The sequence below is a fragment of the Sander lucioperca genome, chromosome 21, assembly GCF_008315115.2.
Source record: "Sander lucioperca isolate FBNREF2018 chromosome 21, SLUC_FBN_1.2, whole genome shotgun sequence".
Taxonomy (NCBI): Eukaryota; Metazoa; Chordata; class Actinopteri; order Perciformes; family Percidae; genus Sander; species Sander lucioperca.
The window spans coordinates 21,203,135-21,220,266 of NC_050193.1; the positions used below are offsets into that span (position 1 = coordinate 21,203,135).

Genomic DNA, 17,132 nt, shown 5'->3' on the forward strand with positions numbered 1-17,132 from the left:
GTTTATTTACGCTGATTATAACATTTTCTGTCGTCTCTCTCGAATATGTTTTGGATTTCTGGAGTCTGGGACAGCTCCACTACAGTATGCAAAATATAAAACAAAGTAAGTTTTACATCAGTGACTATATGGAGTAATAGTTTTTTCTAATAAACAGAAATATGTCTACTTATGTTTGGGCACCACTGTAAAAGCAGTCCTAATGTATAACTGTAAGTCAAAAAAATGATCATTTTTTAAATAAAAAAGTCAAAAACGTTTTTTTTTTTGTCATTAATTAATTGTATTGATTATTTCATGTTTTAACTGTTACAGATGCAATAATGTCAAAAAATCCTAATAATTAAAAAACAGAACAAGGCATCGTCGTCATCATCATCATACATTGTAATGATAATAATGTGCTTGTTACTCACCACTAAATGCCCAGAGTGTGTGTGCTGCTGCTGTCAGAGTTGTTGGTGAATGGGGAGTTGGCCCAACTGTAAAGAGATTTATATCCTTCTGCAGTGACACAGCAAGAAAAGAGCGGGATGAAAAACCTCCAACAGACTAAAAATAACAAAATATATTCTTGATGATTATTAACGTTACACCCTTCAGGGCAAAATGTCTTGCCACAATGACAGATAGTAGCCTACTGGGAGAAAAAAAGAGTTATTGTAGCTGTGTGTATTGAAACAAAATGTGATTAAAAACATTGTTACTGTCTTTCCTATGGCAAGAGAACGTGTCCCTCTTATTTTAATGTCCTCACACTGTATGCCAGTGTGTTTTGGGGTGGATTTTAAAATCACACAACATTTCATAACTTTCCCTCCCCCCTTTTTAAAATGTTGTTCCTCTTCAAATCTTGTCAGGGTCATGGTATCTTTATTTGTCTCCCTTGGGAGAAATGTGTGTTTGGATAAGGGCAAGTTGCTGAATGGACAATACAAAAACATCAAAACAAAAAACATCGCGGACAGTAAAAAAATGTCCTCTCAAGGGCTGTTTAGGCCTATTTCTTTAATGGCTTAGTGCTGCTTTTTATACACTTTGTAGGCTATTTATTTATTGTCTTGTAGTTGTTTTTGATTGCATGCGTTAACGCCATTTAGACTACTTCCTATATATATATATATATATTTATTTTTTTAATTATTATTATTTTTTCTTTTACAAATGCAGTGTGTTGTATTTAGTTTATTGACCAATATACTAATTTATATAAAGAAAAACTACACTACCCAGTAGGTCTAGCGACAAACGATAGCATTGCCTTGTGGGTAAGCGGGAAGTAAACAGTGAACACGTTGAACATGGAGCATTCAGAGCAGAACCAAACCTCAGACAGTAAAAGAGTAAATAAGATGGATATTTTACGGGACTTTCAAGTGTCTTTTTTTGCCATGAGTCGCATGGTTTCATTTCCCTGGACCGTGAGTATGACTACGTGCTAGCAACTTTTTTTTAGCCCGGCTCCAAACATAAAACAAAGCGAATGTCACGCTACAAACTCTTTCAGAAATGTCTAATTCCATAGACGGTATAACATAGGTCGAGCCGTGTTTTCTTGCTCAGTGGTAAACATGCTCACTGTCAGTATATAACACAACATATATAAGTATTTCACAAATTAGCAGACTCTTTTGCAAAGTTTGGGTAATAAGGTCGGATTTTAAACAAATAACTTCAACATTCTTCTGTTTAGACTGCAGTCCAGTTTGCAAAAAGACTGTGGACGTAAGAGACCTAAGGTTGAATTCTAACATTTGAAATAAGAGTGGCTTGAATAAAATGTTGTATTTGTCACATACACAAACAGTATGTGTATGAATAAATATTTCCTCCATATATGTGTAGTGAAATGCAGGGTGGTATACTCTAATGATGTACTGAAAAAACGACGTGAATGATTAATAACAAAATCAATGTCTTTATTGATAATCTGTTAAATATATAAAGTAAATAGTGGAAGATTTTTTTTATTTTAATACAAGAGTCAAAAGGCTGCTAAAAAAAGAGGAATTCTGAGAGACCGTCAAATTAGTGAGAAAACATTTATTAATTTGAATTTAGTTTTTCTTAATTCTGAAACTAATTTTAACACTAACATTATTCATTCATCATTAAAGGCTTCAAACCAGTTCATACTGTAGTTTCTAACTGATAATTTCTACTTTTCAGTTTTTAGAAAAAGATCTTGAAAGCAACAAATCATCAAACCTGATTTCAGACATCCTAAAACAGGTAAGTCAGCCTGCACACTCATCGTTCATAGTCTTGTAATCAGTTATCAATCAAATAAACAACAATGTGTCTTTTGTGTTTTTGACAGACGTGTCTTCACTCTTTGTGCCGGAAGTTTCCACCATCATTTAGATACAGGAAGCTGTTCCTCTCTGAGCTCATCAGACGGGTGGGTGGTCTGTCAGTCAGTCAGTCTGTCTCGGAACAACATTCACATACAGCGGTTACATTATTTCCTAATAATTAATGTCTTTAAAGTTTCCAGGAAATAATGATGACATCTGGGACTAATTATAGGAATTCTGAGACTCTTAGTTTAGTTGAAAAGCAGTTGTTGATTACCAGAGAAACTTTCTTAAAAGAAGTCAATTGAATTCATAATTTTCAGTTATTTATGGCTACAACTGACAATTAATACTTTCATTATCAATCAATCAATCAATCAATCTTCTAGTTAAGTTCTCGATTAATCAATACATTCTTTTTTCTGTTAAGTGTACAAAACTCTCTGCCAGAAAGCAAATGCACATAATTCCCAAAATGCCAAACTATTTCTTTAACATTTGCTTAGGTGCTAACGCTAGCATGTTGGTAATGCAACTTTAGCATTAATTAATGGTGTTGAATGCTGAACTAGGATATAACTAGTGGGCAGCGGTTCTGGGTCTTTTGTTCTTCCAGAGCCAGGAAGTAAATCTCAAAGCGTGCATAAAAAGTGTTCAGTTCATCTTGGAGAGATGCAGACATTACCCCAAGCACTGCTGGTTGTCCTTCTGTAGTCTGTGATAGTTCATAGTCCAGCCCACGTGTTCTGGAGCCCTGGTAGTCTATATCCACGCCATTCCACTTCCGGGATTGCTCCGTTGCCGACGGAAATTCCGCTGGATTTTACTCATTTAGGCCGGATATCCGTTCCCTGGGGCTTCCTTTGTGTTGGCATTTTAAACTCTGGTGGATTTATGAGGACTATGGTTAACTGCTCCTCAGATCTCTGCAGGGTAAATCCAGACAGCTAGCTAGACTATCTGTCCAATCTGAGTTTTCTGTTGCACGACTAAAACAACTTTTGAACGTACAAAACAAGTTCCTTCCCGAGGCTATTTTGCATAGGTGCCGTTGCGCCGTCCGGCGCTTAGCGCCACCCAAGACGATTGTGATTGGTTTAAAGCAAGGCCAATAAACCAGAGCACATTTTTCTCCCATCCCAGAATGCTGTGTGGACTAGCCAGACCCTCCTCTGCAGCGCTGTTGAGGAAGGTCTGGCAATGCGAGACTAGAGCCCTGGTAGTTAGACTCCACTTTGTTGCTGTATTCATGACAAACCATTACTGTAGATAGTAACACAGCTACAAATGTGGACACAAATGTAGGGCTGGGTGATATGGAGATAATCAAATATCACAATATTTTAGACCAAATACCACGCTATCGATATTGTGACGATAGTGTAGGGTTGACAATTGGTGCTTTCACAAAATATGTACACAATGCAGTTTGTCATAAATTATCATCAGTGATGTGGATATAGTTACTTAAAGTGCTCATATTATGCTCATTTTCAGGTGCATAATTGTATTTAGAGGTTATATCAGAATAGGTTTACATGGTTTAATTTTCAGAAAACACCATATTTTTGTTGTACTGCACATTGCTGCAGCTCCTCTTTTCACCCTGTGTGTTGAGCTCTCTGTTTTAGCTACAGAGTGAGACATCACACTTCTGTTCCATCTTTGTTGGGAGTCACACATGCTCAGTAGCTAGGTAAGGACTACTAGCCAGTCAGAAGCAGAGTATGAGGGCGTGCCACGCTAGCAGCTAGGCGAGCATTATAACGCGTGTTAGAAAGTGACGCACGTTCGTCACGGAAGTAAAGGCTGGACTACAATAGAGCTGTTTGTGAACAGTGCTGTCTGTAGGAGATGGTAAGTCCCTTTGGGGTGGACTTTGGGCTTTTTCACTTTGTAAACCTATAACATGCACAAAAAAGATATATATAACACTATAAAGGAAAGGGAAAAAGCCAAAAAGCATAGTGTGAGCACTTTAAGTGGGTAAAATAATAGAACTGCGGTGAGTTCAGAAATCACTTTACTGTAATGCAGCCTATTAAACCAGGAAAGGACAACACTTGTGTCATATTACAATATCCAAAATCTAGATATCTCGTCTCATATCACGATATTGATTTATATTGATACTGTATATTGCCCAGTCCTACACAAACGTGACGTAGTTCCTCTTGTGTGATTTGTCCCCAGGAGGAGGCTGCAGGCTGCGATCCTCTTGACGAGCTGTACGACGTTCTGGCTGAAGTGGTAGGAGCGGAAGACGCGACCGAGTGCTACAAGAGCTACTTACTGGTACCAAACACATCATTCACTGGATTACAGCCAGGAAATAAACACAGAGGTGTATTTCCTCATATAGGATGACTTTCATCAGTCTTTCTTAAAGCTGTAACATGATACTGAGCTTTTCTAAAAGATAAATGATTATCAACAGGACATCACTGGTTCAGTTCTGCCCGGGGATCCAAAATGTCATCAAGACAAGACATGAATACCATCCCTCCTGACTTTAACATCTGGTTGTTTTGTCCTGCAGCCCAGCGGTGACGCTGTCAGCCTGCTGGAAAACGTAGCTTTGATCTCAGAGGGGACCACCGGCCTGGTGACCTGGGAGGCCGCTCTCTACTTGGCAGAGTGGGCTCTGGATCACCGGCAGGCCTTCACTGGCAGGTATTCAACCCCTAAAACCACCACCAGAACAACTTCAGCTATGAAAGAAAGAAATTATTGTATTTAATTAAAAAAAAAAAAAAAAAATTTCTTAAAGACTCAGATTTCTGACTGCATTGTTAATCTGCCCTCTCCTCTTCTCCGGTGTACAGGACCATTCTGGAGCTGGGCAGCGGTGTTGGGTTGACCGGCATCACCATCTGTCGCTCCTGCAGCCCCAACAGATACGTCTTCAGCGACTGTCACCCCAGAGTCCTGCAGAAACTGAGAGACAACGTCCGGCTCAACGGTCTGAGCGAGCACAGTGTGGAGGAGATGGACTGGACGACAGCGACAGAGGAACACATCAGACAGATCGGGGCTGACACGGTCATTGCTGCAGGTCAGCAGATCAGTCTCGTAAAGTAAACTCCACAGAGAACATACAGTCAGCCGCCTGCCTCATTCAGTCTAGTCTATATCCACGACGTTCCACTTCTGGGATTGTTCAGGTGCCGCCGGAAATTCTGCCGGATGTCACTCTTTTAAGGCCGGACATCCCTCACCTTCCCCTTTCTTTGTGTTGGCATTTTAAACTCTAGTGGATTTGTGAGGACTATGGTTAACTGCTCCTCAGATCTCTGCAGGGTAAATCCAGACAGCTAGCTAGACTATCTGTCCAATCTGAGTTTTCTGTTGCACTTCTAAAACTACTTTTGAACGTACACGTTCCACCAAAACAAGTTCCTTCCCGAGGCTATTTTGCAGAGGCACCGTCATTGTGTCCGGGGCTTAGCACCGCCCAAGACGATTGTGATTGGTTTAAAGAAATGACAATAAACCAGAGCACATTTTTCTCCCATCTCGGAATGCTGTGTGTTGACTAGCCAGACCCTCCTCCGCAGCGCTGTGGAGGAAGGTCTGGCAATGCAAGACTACATTGTCATGCATGCATGATGCAGATGTTTCTTCCCTGTGGTGCAGATGTGGTGTATGACCCAGATGTTGCAGAGAGTCTGGTGAAGATGCTGTCCAAGATCCTGAGGTGTTCGTCTCCTGAAGTCTTCATCTGCTCCACCATAAGAAACCAGGAGACGTACGGCGGCTTTAAGCAGCGGCTCGGTAAGAGATTTCTGAAGATCTGTGGCAGTAAAGTCAGTCTTAGTTCTGCTGTTAAAGGGAAGCCAAACTGCCAGTCTTTATGGATGAGGCTGGTGTTGTTTAATTTCTACTTATTGATACGTTTGGGATGCCGTTACCTCACTGAATGTTTCCTTTTGACAGAAAAAGCAGGAATCAGCCATTGTGTGATGACAGGAGCCGTCAGCCACGTGTTTCCTTACAACAGAGTCTCTGCTATAGAAATGATTGAACTGTACAGGTGACACAACTCTAGCGCAATAAAGATTTTATTTACAAATGTACATCGTATGAAAGTGTCCTTTTTTATACATTCAAGTGCTCTGAAGGAGGAAAAAAAGCGCTGGAACGAAACGTTTTTTTCTTACAGGTGGAGAGTTTCTCACCTGGGTGTTAGTCAAATTATCCAAAGAATCCTCAACCTTCATGTTACAAGACATTAAAACAAAAGATGCACCTACTGTCTTTCACCCCAAATATTCTAACACGACTTCTCTGCCGTTCATCCCCGTTAACACATTTTGGTCATTAAAGTCCCACTCTGGGGTCCCATCAGGGAGCAGAGATCAGAGGCAGGACGTTCTGGTCCCAGTTGTCGTCCCAGCGCTGCCCTCTGCTGGTGCGGAGGTTCCTCCTGAACACTCCCAGTCTGCCGCCTGAACCAGGAAACTCTGACAGGAGAGACTGAAAACAAGGAAAACAAAGTGCTACCATTGCTTGGGCCCAGTTTATATTCTTTGTTGTATACCTCTATTAAACACCCTGAATTAAATCCTAGCCAGAAGTGAAGCGCTGAATCTTTGAGTTAACAATTACTGAATGCTCTTTGTCGTTCCTTAACACGAGCCAGCAGTTCATGTTCGTGGGTCTGTATTTTGGAGTTTTGCAGGTATTCCCCCTTACCTTGAGCTGCTCTGCGAGCTCCCGAGAGTCTCTGAAGATCAATCCGTTCTCCTCGTGCTTCACCAGCTCGTGTAAACTGAGGAAAAAAAGAAAAGAAACTGCCCCGTTTAGCTTTGAAACACATTTCAGTATTCAGTAACAATTTAACAGGTTGTCTGAGCCATTCAGTTTATTTTTGAATTCCTTTGATTCAAATCTTTCATAAATCATCTACTAAAAAATGCAGCAATGTGAATGTCAACAACTCAATTCTACCGGCTATAACAGTATAATAACTGACTTCAGAAATCTGAGCCGGAGGACACATCATCTCAGTACAACAAATGGACTCTCCTAAATTAAAACAAAAACAAAAACTTAAAGTTTAGAGCTCCGTAAGCGTATTTTCCAGTCTGCTGTATTCATCGTGCTCATGCTCTGTGTTTTTGTATGTAAAATCTAAAACAGCCTGGATGGAGCTCACCAGTTGAAGTGGATGGCGCAGACGGGCAGGCAGCAGCCGAACATGTCCACCACCTTCATGGGGAGATCCAGACCGCTGGAGGACTTGTGGAGACAAACGCCCAGATCTGCTGAACCTGACAACACAAACATATAACAACCATATAATAACATGTTTAACTGTGCTCTTTCCAGTGTAAACATCTTGTAGCGTTCACCGCCAGCTTAATGCCCGCTCAGGTTGGAACGTCGTACTTCCCAATTTTCCAACGACGTTCCCTCAGACAGCTCAGACTTTGGTCGTGTCATATTGCTGTGACGTGAGCCTGACATGTCACATTGCCTCCACATTTACATAAAGAGATGCAGGTCTTTTTAGAAATTATTTTAATAGAGTAAATTAAGTTCACAGGTACTCCACTAGGGGTAGCTCAACAGATTTTGTACCCCCTAGATCTAACACTAACCTGGGCAAACAGTCTTTTCTTATGCTGGAACTACCCTTAGGAACTGGTTACCTGGTACACGCAAGACAGTAATAAGCATAGGCAGTTTTAAACAGGGTTTGAAAGTATGGCTTAGGTGCCAATCATAGTCATTACCTATTTTTATTGTTAATTTTTCTGTATAATATAGATGAATTTGTTTAATGTATGATGAATGATTGATGTGTGATCTGCTGCCTCTTGCCCTCTCCCCCTGTCCTTATAGGGACCACAATGGAAATAAGTCTTTGGGCTTTATTGTGTCATCCCTGACTATTTATATATTTTAATGTATGACAGAGTACTGTTTCATATTTTTATATTTAAGTGGTCAAATTAAATCAATCAAAAGTCTGAGAGGGGTTAAACGCACACACAGTGAGTGTACCGTCCCTAATGTTTATCAATTCTTACCTAACAAGACCGGATAGTCTTCTGCCTCCAGCCAGGGAGTGCAGATCTTCACATGCTCCAAATGCAGAGAGTCAATCAGCTTCCTGTAGTGTTCCTTCTGGGGACCTTTACCTGCGCGCGCACGCACACACACACACACAAACTAAAACTTTATTGAAATGAGATGTGGACAAACAGTGAGGCAGCAGAGGGTTACCTGTGATCACACAAACTAAAGATGGTAAGGAAGCTCCTCCTCCAATGAAACCTTCGTACTCTGTTGAGAACAAACAGGAGACAAGTCAGTGGTGGAAAGTAACTAAGTACATTTACTCAAGTACAAATTTTGAGGTACTTTCCTTGAGTATTTCCATTTGATGCTAGTTCATACTTCTACTCCACTACGTACATCTCAGAGGGAAACGGTACTTTTTACTCCACTACATTTATTTAAAAACTTAAGTTACTTTCCAGATTCAGATTACTGATACAAATGATATAAAACGAATAAATGATTATGTATTTGTATAGGTTAAACTACCCAGCAGTATATAAAGTTATTAAAATGAGCTCTAGCTTTAGCAGCTGACACATTAATGCATCGGTAATTCATATCAAATAAGCCAGTGATATAATATATATGATTCTGAAATGGATCACTCTGCATAATGAGTACTTTTGCTTGTTACGTTAAGTATATTTTGATGCTAATACTTTTACAGAAGTAATATTCTGAATGCTGGACTTTTACTTCTAACAGTATTTCTGCAATGTGTTATTGTAACTTTTTTTTTTAAAGATTATTTTTTGGGCTTTTCTGCCTTTATTTTGACAGGACAGCTAGGTGTGAGAGAGAGAGAGAGAGAGAGAGAGAGAGAGAGAGAGAGGACATGCAGGAAATCGTCACAGGTAGGATTCGAATGCTGGACCTCTGCGTCGAGGCATAAACCTCCAAGTATATGTGCGCCTGCTCTACCCACTGAGCCAACCCGGCCACTGGTATTGTTACTTTTACTCCAGTAAAATATCAGAGTACTCCTTCCACCACTGTGGAACCCATTCACAGTCCAGAAGGGAAACTGTTGTACCTTCAAGAGCCGTCAGCAGGACGGAGAAGTCTTCATCCTCTGTGGAGAGAAGGAGCATTTGTTTGATTATAAACATACCGACAGTGACACGCTCAAATTTAATTATTTTCATTATTAATTCATCAATCAGAAAAATATCAGAAAACAGTGAAGTGATTTATTCATACAGCACAGAACCAAACCATGTTTGGTTCAGTTCTAATAAACACTTTCTGACACACGACCACAGCATCACTTTTTCAATGTCCGTTTTTCTGCATAATGGCACCCTAATGTGCATACCGCTTAAAGAAAAGGACCCAACCCTGCTAGTAATAGTGTGCAGCCTGCTACTAAAAATGAATCCACGCCTGTGAGAATCAGTGGTATCATTCCCTCATCTACAGTTAAAAATAACCTTATGTTATATGAATAAATAAATACCAAACTAAAAACTATTCATCAGTATTCACAGTACCTTTCGTCAGACAACAAAACTACACACTGCGTTGCCTGCCATATCTCGGTTAACTTCCTTTTCTGGCATGATTTTTAACTTCTACTGTAACCGTAGCCTTTCTTTAAAGAGGAACAAATATATATTATTATTATTATTACAACTGGATGTCCCCTCATACAAAACCTGCGGCACTGCATATTGAAAAAATTGCAGGAAAACAAATATCTGATAACAGATTTTAGTGACTTGTAATATTTTGGTCACATCATACTTCATTATCAGTTTTTCTGCAAAATGGCACCCTAATGTGCATACAGTTAAAAGAAAATAGCCAACCCTGCTGGTTGTAGTGTGCAGCCAGTTTCCAAAAATGAATCCACGCCTGTGAGAATCAGTGGTATCATTCTCTCATCTACAGTTTAAAAAAAAAAAAAAAAAAAATGTTGCTGTTGATTCAGTAAGTCCTCTGTGTGGTAGAATTTCCAGACACACCATGTTGTGGTGTGATGAGACTAAAGAAAAGGCAGTTACACACCAACCAGACGGCCGACCATTGGCAGAAAAGGCAGTCGGACTGATCAGTCTCCCCAAATTGGTCAAAATTTGGGGAGACAGATTTACCGTCCCTCCCTGTTTAAAACCTATGCATTGTACTAAAATAGTTCACCGAAACGTGTTTCTGAAAACATTTTAAGTGAGAAATAGGCCAAGCAGTTGTTGAATCTGTCTTCATTTCAGATCGACAAAGGTCAGTTTAAAAGATTTTTGTCATATTTTGAGAGGCTTAGTCACGCTCATTCCGATCGCCATTTCCGGGTGAGTCCCGTCTGCCCTGTCTCCGACTGAGCATGACAGCTCCTCCAACGGACGACGGCACAGAACACACCGAACAGACTCGAGTCACTGACCTCGCCAGACTGTCCGACGGCCGATAATCGGCCCGGTGTGGTATCTGCTTTTAGACAACATCAGGTCATTCATAGGTCACAGGTCAGGGGACGAGAATATTCTGCCAGTCTCTAATAACCAAACCTGGTCATGTATAATTATGTTTGTCTCTCTACACATTCAAGGAGTGTACACAGCTGTAAGATAAGGGGATGTTTTGTTTCATGACGGTCTTCTTTTGGAGGTCGGTGGGCCTGCCACACTTCAGCATACTTCCCAGAGAGAGTGGCTGAACTAGGCTTTAACATGTTTAGGCGCCTGCAATATATTTGTTTACCTTAAAGGTTCAGCTAAACGTAACGCCTCCAGCATGAGTTTAAATACACCTTCAGGAAGACAGGCACTTCAGAGAACTGGGATGCAATGCACAACAACACGTCGTGGTTAAACTGTACCGCCTGCTTAATTCTCTCCTCAATTGAGTGTTCATTAACTGCTCCTGTGTAATTCGTCAAAATCTCTAGAATCTTCTTCACATATGTGAAATGAGTTGTGCTGCTCCTGAGTTTTTCCATGACACTCTGAAAGCCTCCTCCTCTCACCTGTCCAGCTGGTGCTGCTGAGCAGCAGCGCCGGTCGCTCCGTCCTCAACGTCACAGTGTCTCCAGCGAGGTCACAAACTGAGAAAACTGTCCTCTCCACCTGCACCTCCACCTCCTCAGACCTGAAAAACACACAGCAGGTGAGTCATGGCAGTGTGTGCTCTTCAGGGTAAACCAGTGTGGTGCAGCTACGCCAGTGTCTTATACTGTATGTTCCCGTCTTTGGAAACTTTGAAGATCTGGACTGAAGTTTGAAATAAACCTCTGTGGCTTTGAACAAAGCATTTGTTGGTTATAACGCACATAAATCCAGCAGCGCTGAAGATACACAAAGAGAGAAAATGTCTACGTATTCATATATAATGTTTCCTGGACAAAATGCCTCGGTGGCACTCTTAAAAACAGACGTGAAATGTTCCTGTAGTGTTTCTCACTCTTTGCTCTGGAACTGAGGATACGCCTTGGCCAGTCTCATGAAGAGCTCGTGCTGCAGCTTCAGTGGAGTCTCTCTGAAGATGGAGGCAGGTCTGTCGTACAGAGTCGTCGCCCTGCAAACAGTCAAAACGGTCGCTTTTCACTTCCCTTCATACAGTTAAAATAATTGGGGCTGAAAGGTATAGCAGGGTTTTATCTTCCAGCTCATGTTTAAATCTAACCGCCATGAAATTAACTGTGGATATTCATTGTCCCCCAGATGGGACAAACTTTTAGCTCCAGTACTGGTGAGACTCAAAGCTAAATATGGGGGATATTTACTAAGTCTGACCCAACTTTTCATCAGGGACATGTTGCGTCACCACAGTTTTTCTATTTCGTTTTGCACTTAAAGAAGGACCACAAATCCTCAGTAAATATCCCTGGGTTGTTTCTTTAAATCATCACTTTCACACTGTTCAGTAAAGTTGTGAAGAACGTAACAGCCTCTACAGGCTGCTAGTGAGCCTTCAGAACGTTGTGTTATATTTATAACATGATAAGTGCAAAACAAATCATACTTGATGCCCCAGTTTTTCTGCAAGTCGACCTTCATTGCATTGGTAACACACAGGTTGTGAGTGGCCAGAGGGCCGAAGAAGTGTTCGTACCTGGAAGAAGAAGAAAAATCACTGTCAGAGTATTTTGTGACTTTTTGGGCCATATTAACACGTTAGACATCCAGAAATTATTTAACATATAAAGTTCAAGAATATGTTTTCTTGTAGACTGAGCAACACAAGGAGCATGGCACCACACATTAATTTGTGATCTCAAGGTAACAGCCAAGAAACCACAGACTGGTTTCCGTAAACCCTAGTCCCTAGTCATTATTATTAATCTATCTAAAAACTAAACAGTAAAGTGCCAACATCCGCCTCCCAGTACTCACCACTTTGCCAGTCGGACCAGCGGGTGTGTCTGGCCGTGGCTCAGAGCCATGACGGTGTAGCCGTAGTTGTGCCAGTCGATGACGAATCTGCTGCCGCGCAGGACGCACACAAGCCAAGCCACTGCAATGCTGGGCAGGCCCGGGGGATTCTGGGATACAAACACAGTCATTATCAGGGACAGAGTTACAGTCACTTAATAAAAGTATTTCGTTACAAGTTACTTATTGGTTATATGCACTCTAATTAATCTGAGGTGGATTTGTAGTAAATAGGACAAAATATAAAATCAGAATTTAATACAAATACTGGTATATGACCCTTAACTACTCACAGTTTGGATCATTCATTTCTTTATTTATAAAAAGGCAAAAAAAAGTGCCTGCTGGTTAATTTTCAAATGCAGTCCATCCATCTATAGATGCAAACTGAACATATACCTGCATCAGTATATGAGACTGGGTTTCCATCTTCAGCAGCACATGCAGGAGCTGCAGACACTGAAGGATCACCTTCGTCACATACGTGAGGATTTTTGGTCCCCCTGGAAAAGAAGAAGCAACAAAGCACCTTTATGAAAACGACTTAATCATTTTTCATCACTCATGGAAAAATCCCCAACACAGTGAGAGTAATACCATGTTTCCAGTTACCTCGAACACCTTTCACTTCTATTATGGGCACTATGCTTATTTTCTCCTCTCTCAGCACGTCTTGATGAGGTTTGGTATCTAAAATGAGAAAAGAATACATGACTTTTACAGCTCAACTGATGCAGGATGTTTGTGGACTTTTGCATTAATGTTCTCTTATTATTTATGCGCTGCTCAGCTCGAGGAGTGAGAAATTTACAACGTACAAACGTTTGACATACTTGTACTTAACTTGAGTATTTCCATTGTATGCTACTTTATACTTCTACTTCACTACCTTGTTGTGACACTGCAAACAATGGCGCTTATTGATGAATAGCATGAGGGGAAGTTTGTTAGGGAATTAGATTAATGTATACATGACAGTATGAAACTTCATTCTTACCTAAAAACCCGACAAAGGTAACATTATATCCGTGCTTGCTGAGGGACAGAGCGTGATACTGCATCCGAGGGCTGCGACCGATATCCCCCAACACGAGCACACACACCCGCCGGTCTGTACCGCCGTTCCGCCGCCGCAAACTCCACAACCACAGCGACACCAGTACAGTAACAACAGTCAGAGACACAGCCGAGCACGTTACACCTGAACCTGCGGTATAAAATGCAATTAAAAGCGCCGCAATGAGCGCAAACACAGCCAGAGAAGCCGTGCAGGTGCAGCGCGTCGCCATGTTTGTTGTGATATGTGATGACGTGGCTCAGTGGAGGAGGACAAGATCCGGTTTAAAGGGACCGCAGACTTTATGATGCGTTCAAGAAAAACGTGTTCATCACACAACAATCTCTTAAGGCGAGACACGGCAGGCAAAAACATCGTTTTTTTTTCACTGGTCAATTTTGAGATTTTGGGCTATTTGTCTTCAATAACATGTCTTCTTTCAGACTTGTGGTGAAATAAAGTCCGAAATACACATTTAGGTCTTTATTTTACTCCACTTTGTCTGTTTGCGGCGGTAGATTTCACCTAAATTCAACAAAAGTTGGCGTTCTAAATCATCGCGCTGCTCCGCGATCGCTGTCTGCACCCTGTCATCACATACACCGTTGGAAAGCTCTCTTTCTCCTGTACAATGCTGTCGGATCCAAATATGGTCATTTCCTTTTTATCAGCAACCAATCGTGAAAGTAAAAGGGGGGATTTAACTCAAAATGCGCAATCTCATTGGCTGATGCCAATTTCTGACAACGTGATTCGTTCAGAATGGTCACGTGACGCGCTCTGACATTTCCGCGGTAGCTCAAAATGTTGAAAGAAGTGCGTCGAAAACGGCCGAAAATCACCTCAGAGAAGAAGAAAACAGTTGTTATTAGCAAGAAGACCCAGGGGATCACAAACTAAGACAGCAGATGATGAAATGACTTCACATAGTACGTCGATGTTTAAACTATCGTTCAGAAAACAGGAGTGTTCAGACAGACTCTCTCTCTCTCTCTCTCTCTCTCTCTCTCTCTCTCTCTCTCATACAGTTTTGTATAATATAATTACTATATAATAGGCTACTAAACAGATCTGTAATTTTGGGATCCTAAGTGGTGTGAGTCCCTCAGGCTGTGGCAGGCAGATCCATGTTTAGCTGTCAGTGGAGCTGCTGTCACCTCTCCTAGGAGAACTACCAGCTTCTCTTCTGGTGTTAACTTTTTTAGGCTATTTTTCCAAGGTGTAAATCTCTTAGTGAAGATAGTTTTTCCCCGTGGGGAGTGAGGAAGTGTATCTCTGTCTGACCCAGCTGGTGGTCACTGAGCCTGTATTTAGTCAGGATCCGTCTCTTCTTCGTATCTCTGACAGTGTGAAGATAATCTGTCAAATAATAATTTAGTCTACTTTGTTTGCTTTCTCCGATGTTCTAAATATTGGTCTTTTGAATGAGTCATAATTAGTTTTGTTATGTTGTGTTATGAACCAATGCTGATGGGAGCCTGGTTAGTTATCTTCACCATCAGCTGACTGAGAGGACTGGTTCTGGTTAGTTATCTTCACCATCAGCTGACTGAGAGGACTGGTTCTGGTTAGTTATCTTCACCATCAGCTGACTGAGGGGACTGGTTCTGGTTAGTTATCTTCACCATCAGCTGACTGAGGGGACTGTTTCTGGTTAGTTATCTTCACCATCAGCTGACTGAGGGGACTGGTTCTGGTTAGTTATCTTCACCATCAGCTGACTGAGGGGACTGTTTTGTGGGAAAAGTAAGCTGGAGCAGCAGCAAGTATGGCCATCTCCACCTTCAATGAAGGTGCCTCTGCTATGCTTTCTGTTATGGAGAAGTTGTGGCTTCAGAGCACATGTGACGGTCAATTCAATGAGAGAAACTGATATGCTCAGGACCTCGAAAGCTGAGGCCGTCACAGCTGCCAGTGCAAAACATAGTCTAGAGTCTAAGCACAGCTAAAATACATATGGTGCTGGAATGGACAATTAGATTTAAAAAAAGCTGTTACAGCTACTGTTGGTCTTGATCTGTGTCCATACAACTGTCCAGCGTGGGTTTTGTCTGCAGCTTTGTGCATGATACGCCAATGTTAATTCATTAAGTTACTGTAGTTGTAGGCCTTATATGCCTGCCATTTTATTAAATAATCAATTTTCATGAGCTTGAAATATTCTATATTATTATCACTAAGGGCCTGAGCATTTATTCTGTTTTTGAGCAATTTTTCCAATAGAAATGTATTAAATTCCACTATTTAAATCTTTAAATGCCGTTTTCTCAAAATGAGTTTTTTGTCATTCTCCAGTAGAAACATCTCAGCCTGTGTAGCACCTATGTACACCAAACTTTCCAGTTATACACTTAGTAGTATTCTGAAGATATTTACAGAGGGATTTGTTAATAAATCATTCCTGCCCTGATTTATGTAACATTTTAAGCATAAAAACATGGCGAAAATCAATTTTTTTAGGGCTATGTACAGTATATTTTGATTTCCTAGGTAATGAAAGCAGATATCCTGAAATCCCTCTGTAATTTTGTTTTCATCTTGTGTGTAAACAAAATGAAAAAAGAATTTTGCACCTGGCTTTATCATATGTTCAGATCTATCTACCGAAAATATATGCAAATTTGCGCATATTTAATGAGAAAATGCATAATTTGCATAATTAAACATACACATTTCAAAAACTTGTAATACATTTTTTTTATATACTTGTGTAAGTAATCAACTGAGGAAGTTTCATGGAGATATCTATTATTTTAAAATTTTAGCCTATTCACCTGTAGTGTCTCACCTTAAATAATTGATAGATTGTATTCCCTTTTGTAAAGGCTTTTACTGAGACTGTGTTGTGTATATTGTATTTTGGTTGTATTTTTAGGTCAAGCACTGAACTGGAGGGGGCAACAAAGCATTTTACTGCACAATGTAAAGATATGTTATATGATAAAACTTGAAACTTTAAAACTTGACTGTCACTTATTTATTTTTAAATTTTCTATCTGCCTTTATTATTTCCTGAATTTATCCTAAATACACTTTTGTCTTACATGGAAAAATGTTTTGTTCGTTTTTTTGAGCACAGCAGGAATGATAAGAACTAATTCTACCTGGTAAATCAAATTTTATATTGATAAATGTATTTCAGAGTAAACCTTTTTCCTTGCTCTGGTTAATGAAATAAAAAAAACAACCTAAATCTCTATTATTATTTTTTTTATTTGTTTTATATTTTATTTTCTTACACTCTTTACTTTACTTAAAACCAGACATAGAAGTGTATGCAACCTGTCTTGGAGATTTAGTTTCAGCCCTCCTCTAACTTTCATTATTTGAAAAAAAAAAGAA

General features: G+C 40.4%; 2 protein-coding genes across 4 annotated transcripts; one reads left to right on the forward strand and one right to left on the reverse strand.

Annotated features, from left to right (window-relative positions):
- The first annotated feature begins 11 nt into the window (after positions 1–11).
- Positions 12–6,373, forward strand: eef2kmt (eukaryotic elongation factor 2 lysine methyltransferase). 2 transcript variants are annotated; one of them, XM_031318745.2, is made up of 8 exons: positions 12–84; positions 2,170–2,232; positions 2,321–2,401; positions 4,491–4,592; positions 4,837–4,970; positions 5,123–5,352; positions 5,934–6,071; positions 6,234–6,373. In XM_031318745.2, exons 1-8 carry the CDS (start codon positions 46–48, stop codon positions 6,332–6,334), a joined length of 888 nt encoding a protein of 295 aa, XP_031174605.1. In that variant the 5' UTR covers positions 12–45; the 3' UTR covers positions 6,335–6,373. The 2 variants fall into 2 exon arrangements, with proteins under 2 accessions (XP_031174605.1, XP_031174604.1); XM_031318744.2 differs by lacking the exon at positions 12–84 and adding an exon at positions 1,259–1,421.
- alg1 (ALG1 chitobiosyldiphosphodolichol beta-mannosyltransferase) lies at positions 6,341–14,062 on the reverse strand. 2 transcript variants are annotated; one of them, XM_031318723.2, is made up of 13 exons: positions 13,731–14,062; positions 13,346–13,423; positions 13,133–13,236; positions 12,695–12,843; positions 12,324–12,413; positions 11,763–11,876; positions 11,329–11,450; positions 9,400–9,438; positions 8,529–8,588; positions 8,333–8,443; positions 7,456–7,570; positions 6,993–7,068; positions 6,341–6,773 (listed from the first exon to the last, which is right to left on the reverse strand). In XM_031318723.2, exons 1-13 carry the CDS (start codon positions 14,020–14,022, stop codon positions 6,642–6,644), a joined length of 1,482 nt encoding a protein of 493 aa, XP_031174583.1. In that variant the 5' UTR covers positions 14,023–14,062; the 3' UTR covers positions 6,341–6,641. The 2 variants fall into 2 exon arrangements, with proteins under 2 accessions (XP_031174583.1, XP_031174582.1); XM_031318722.2 differs by having other exon boundaries at positions 13,331–13,423.
- Positions 14,063–17,132: the final 3,070 nt, after the last annotated feature.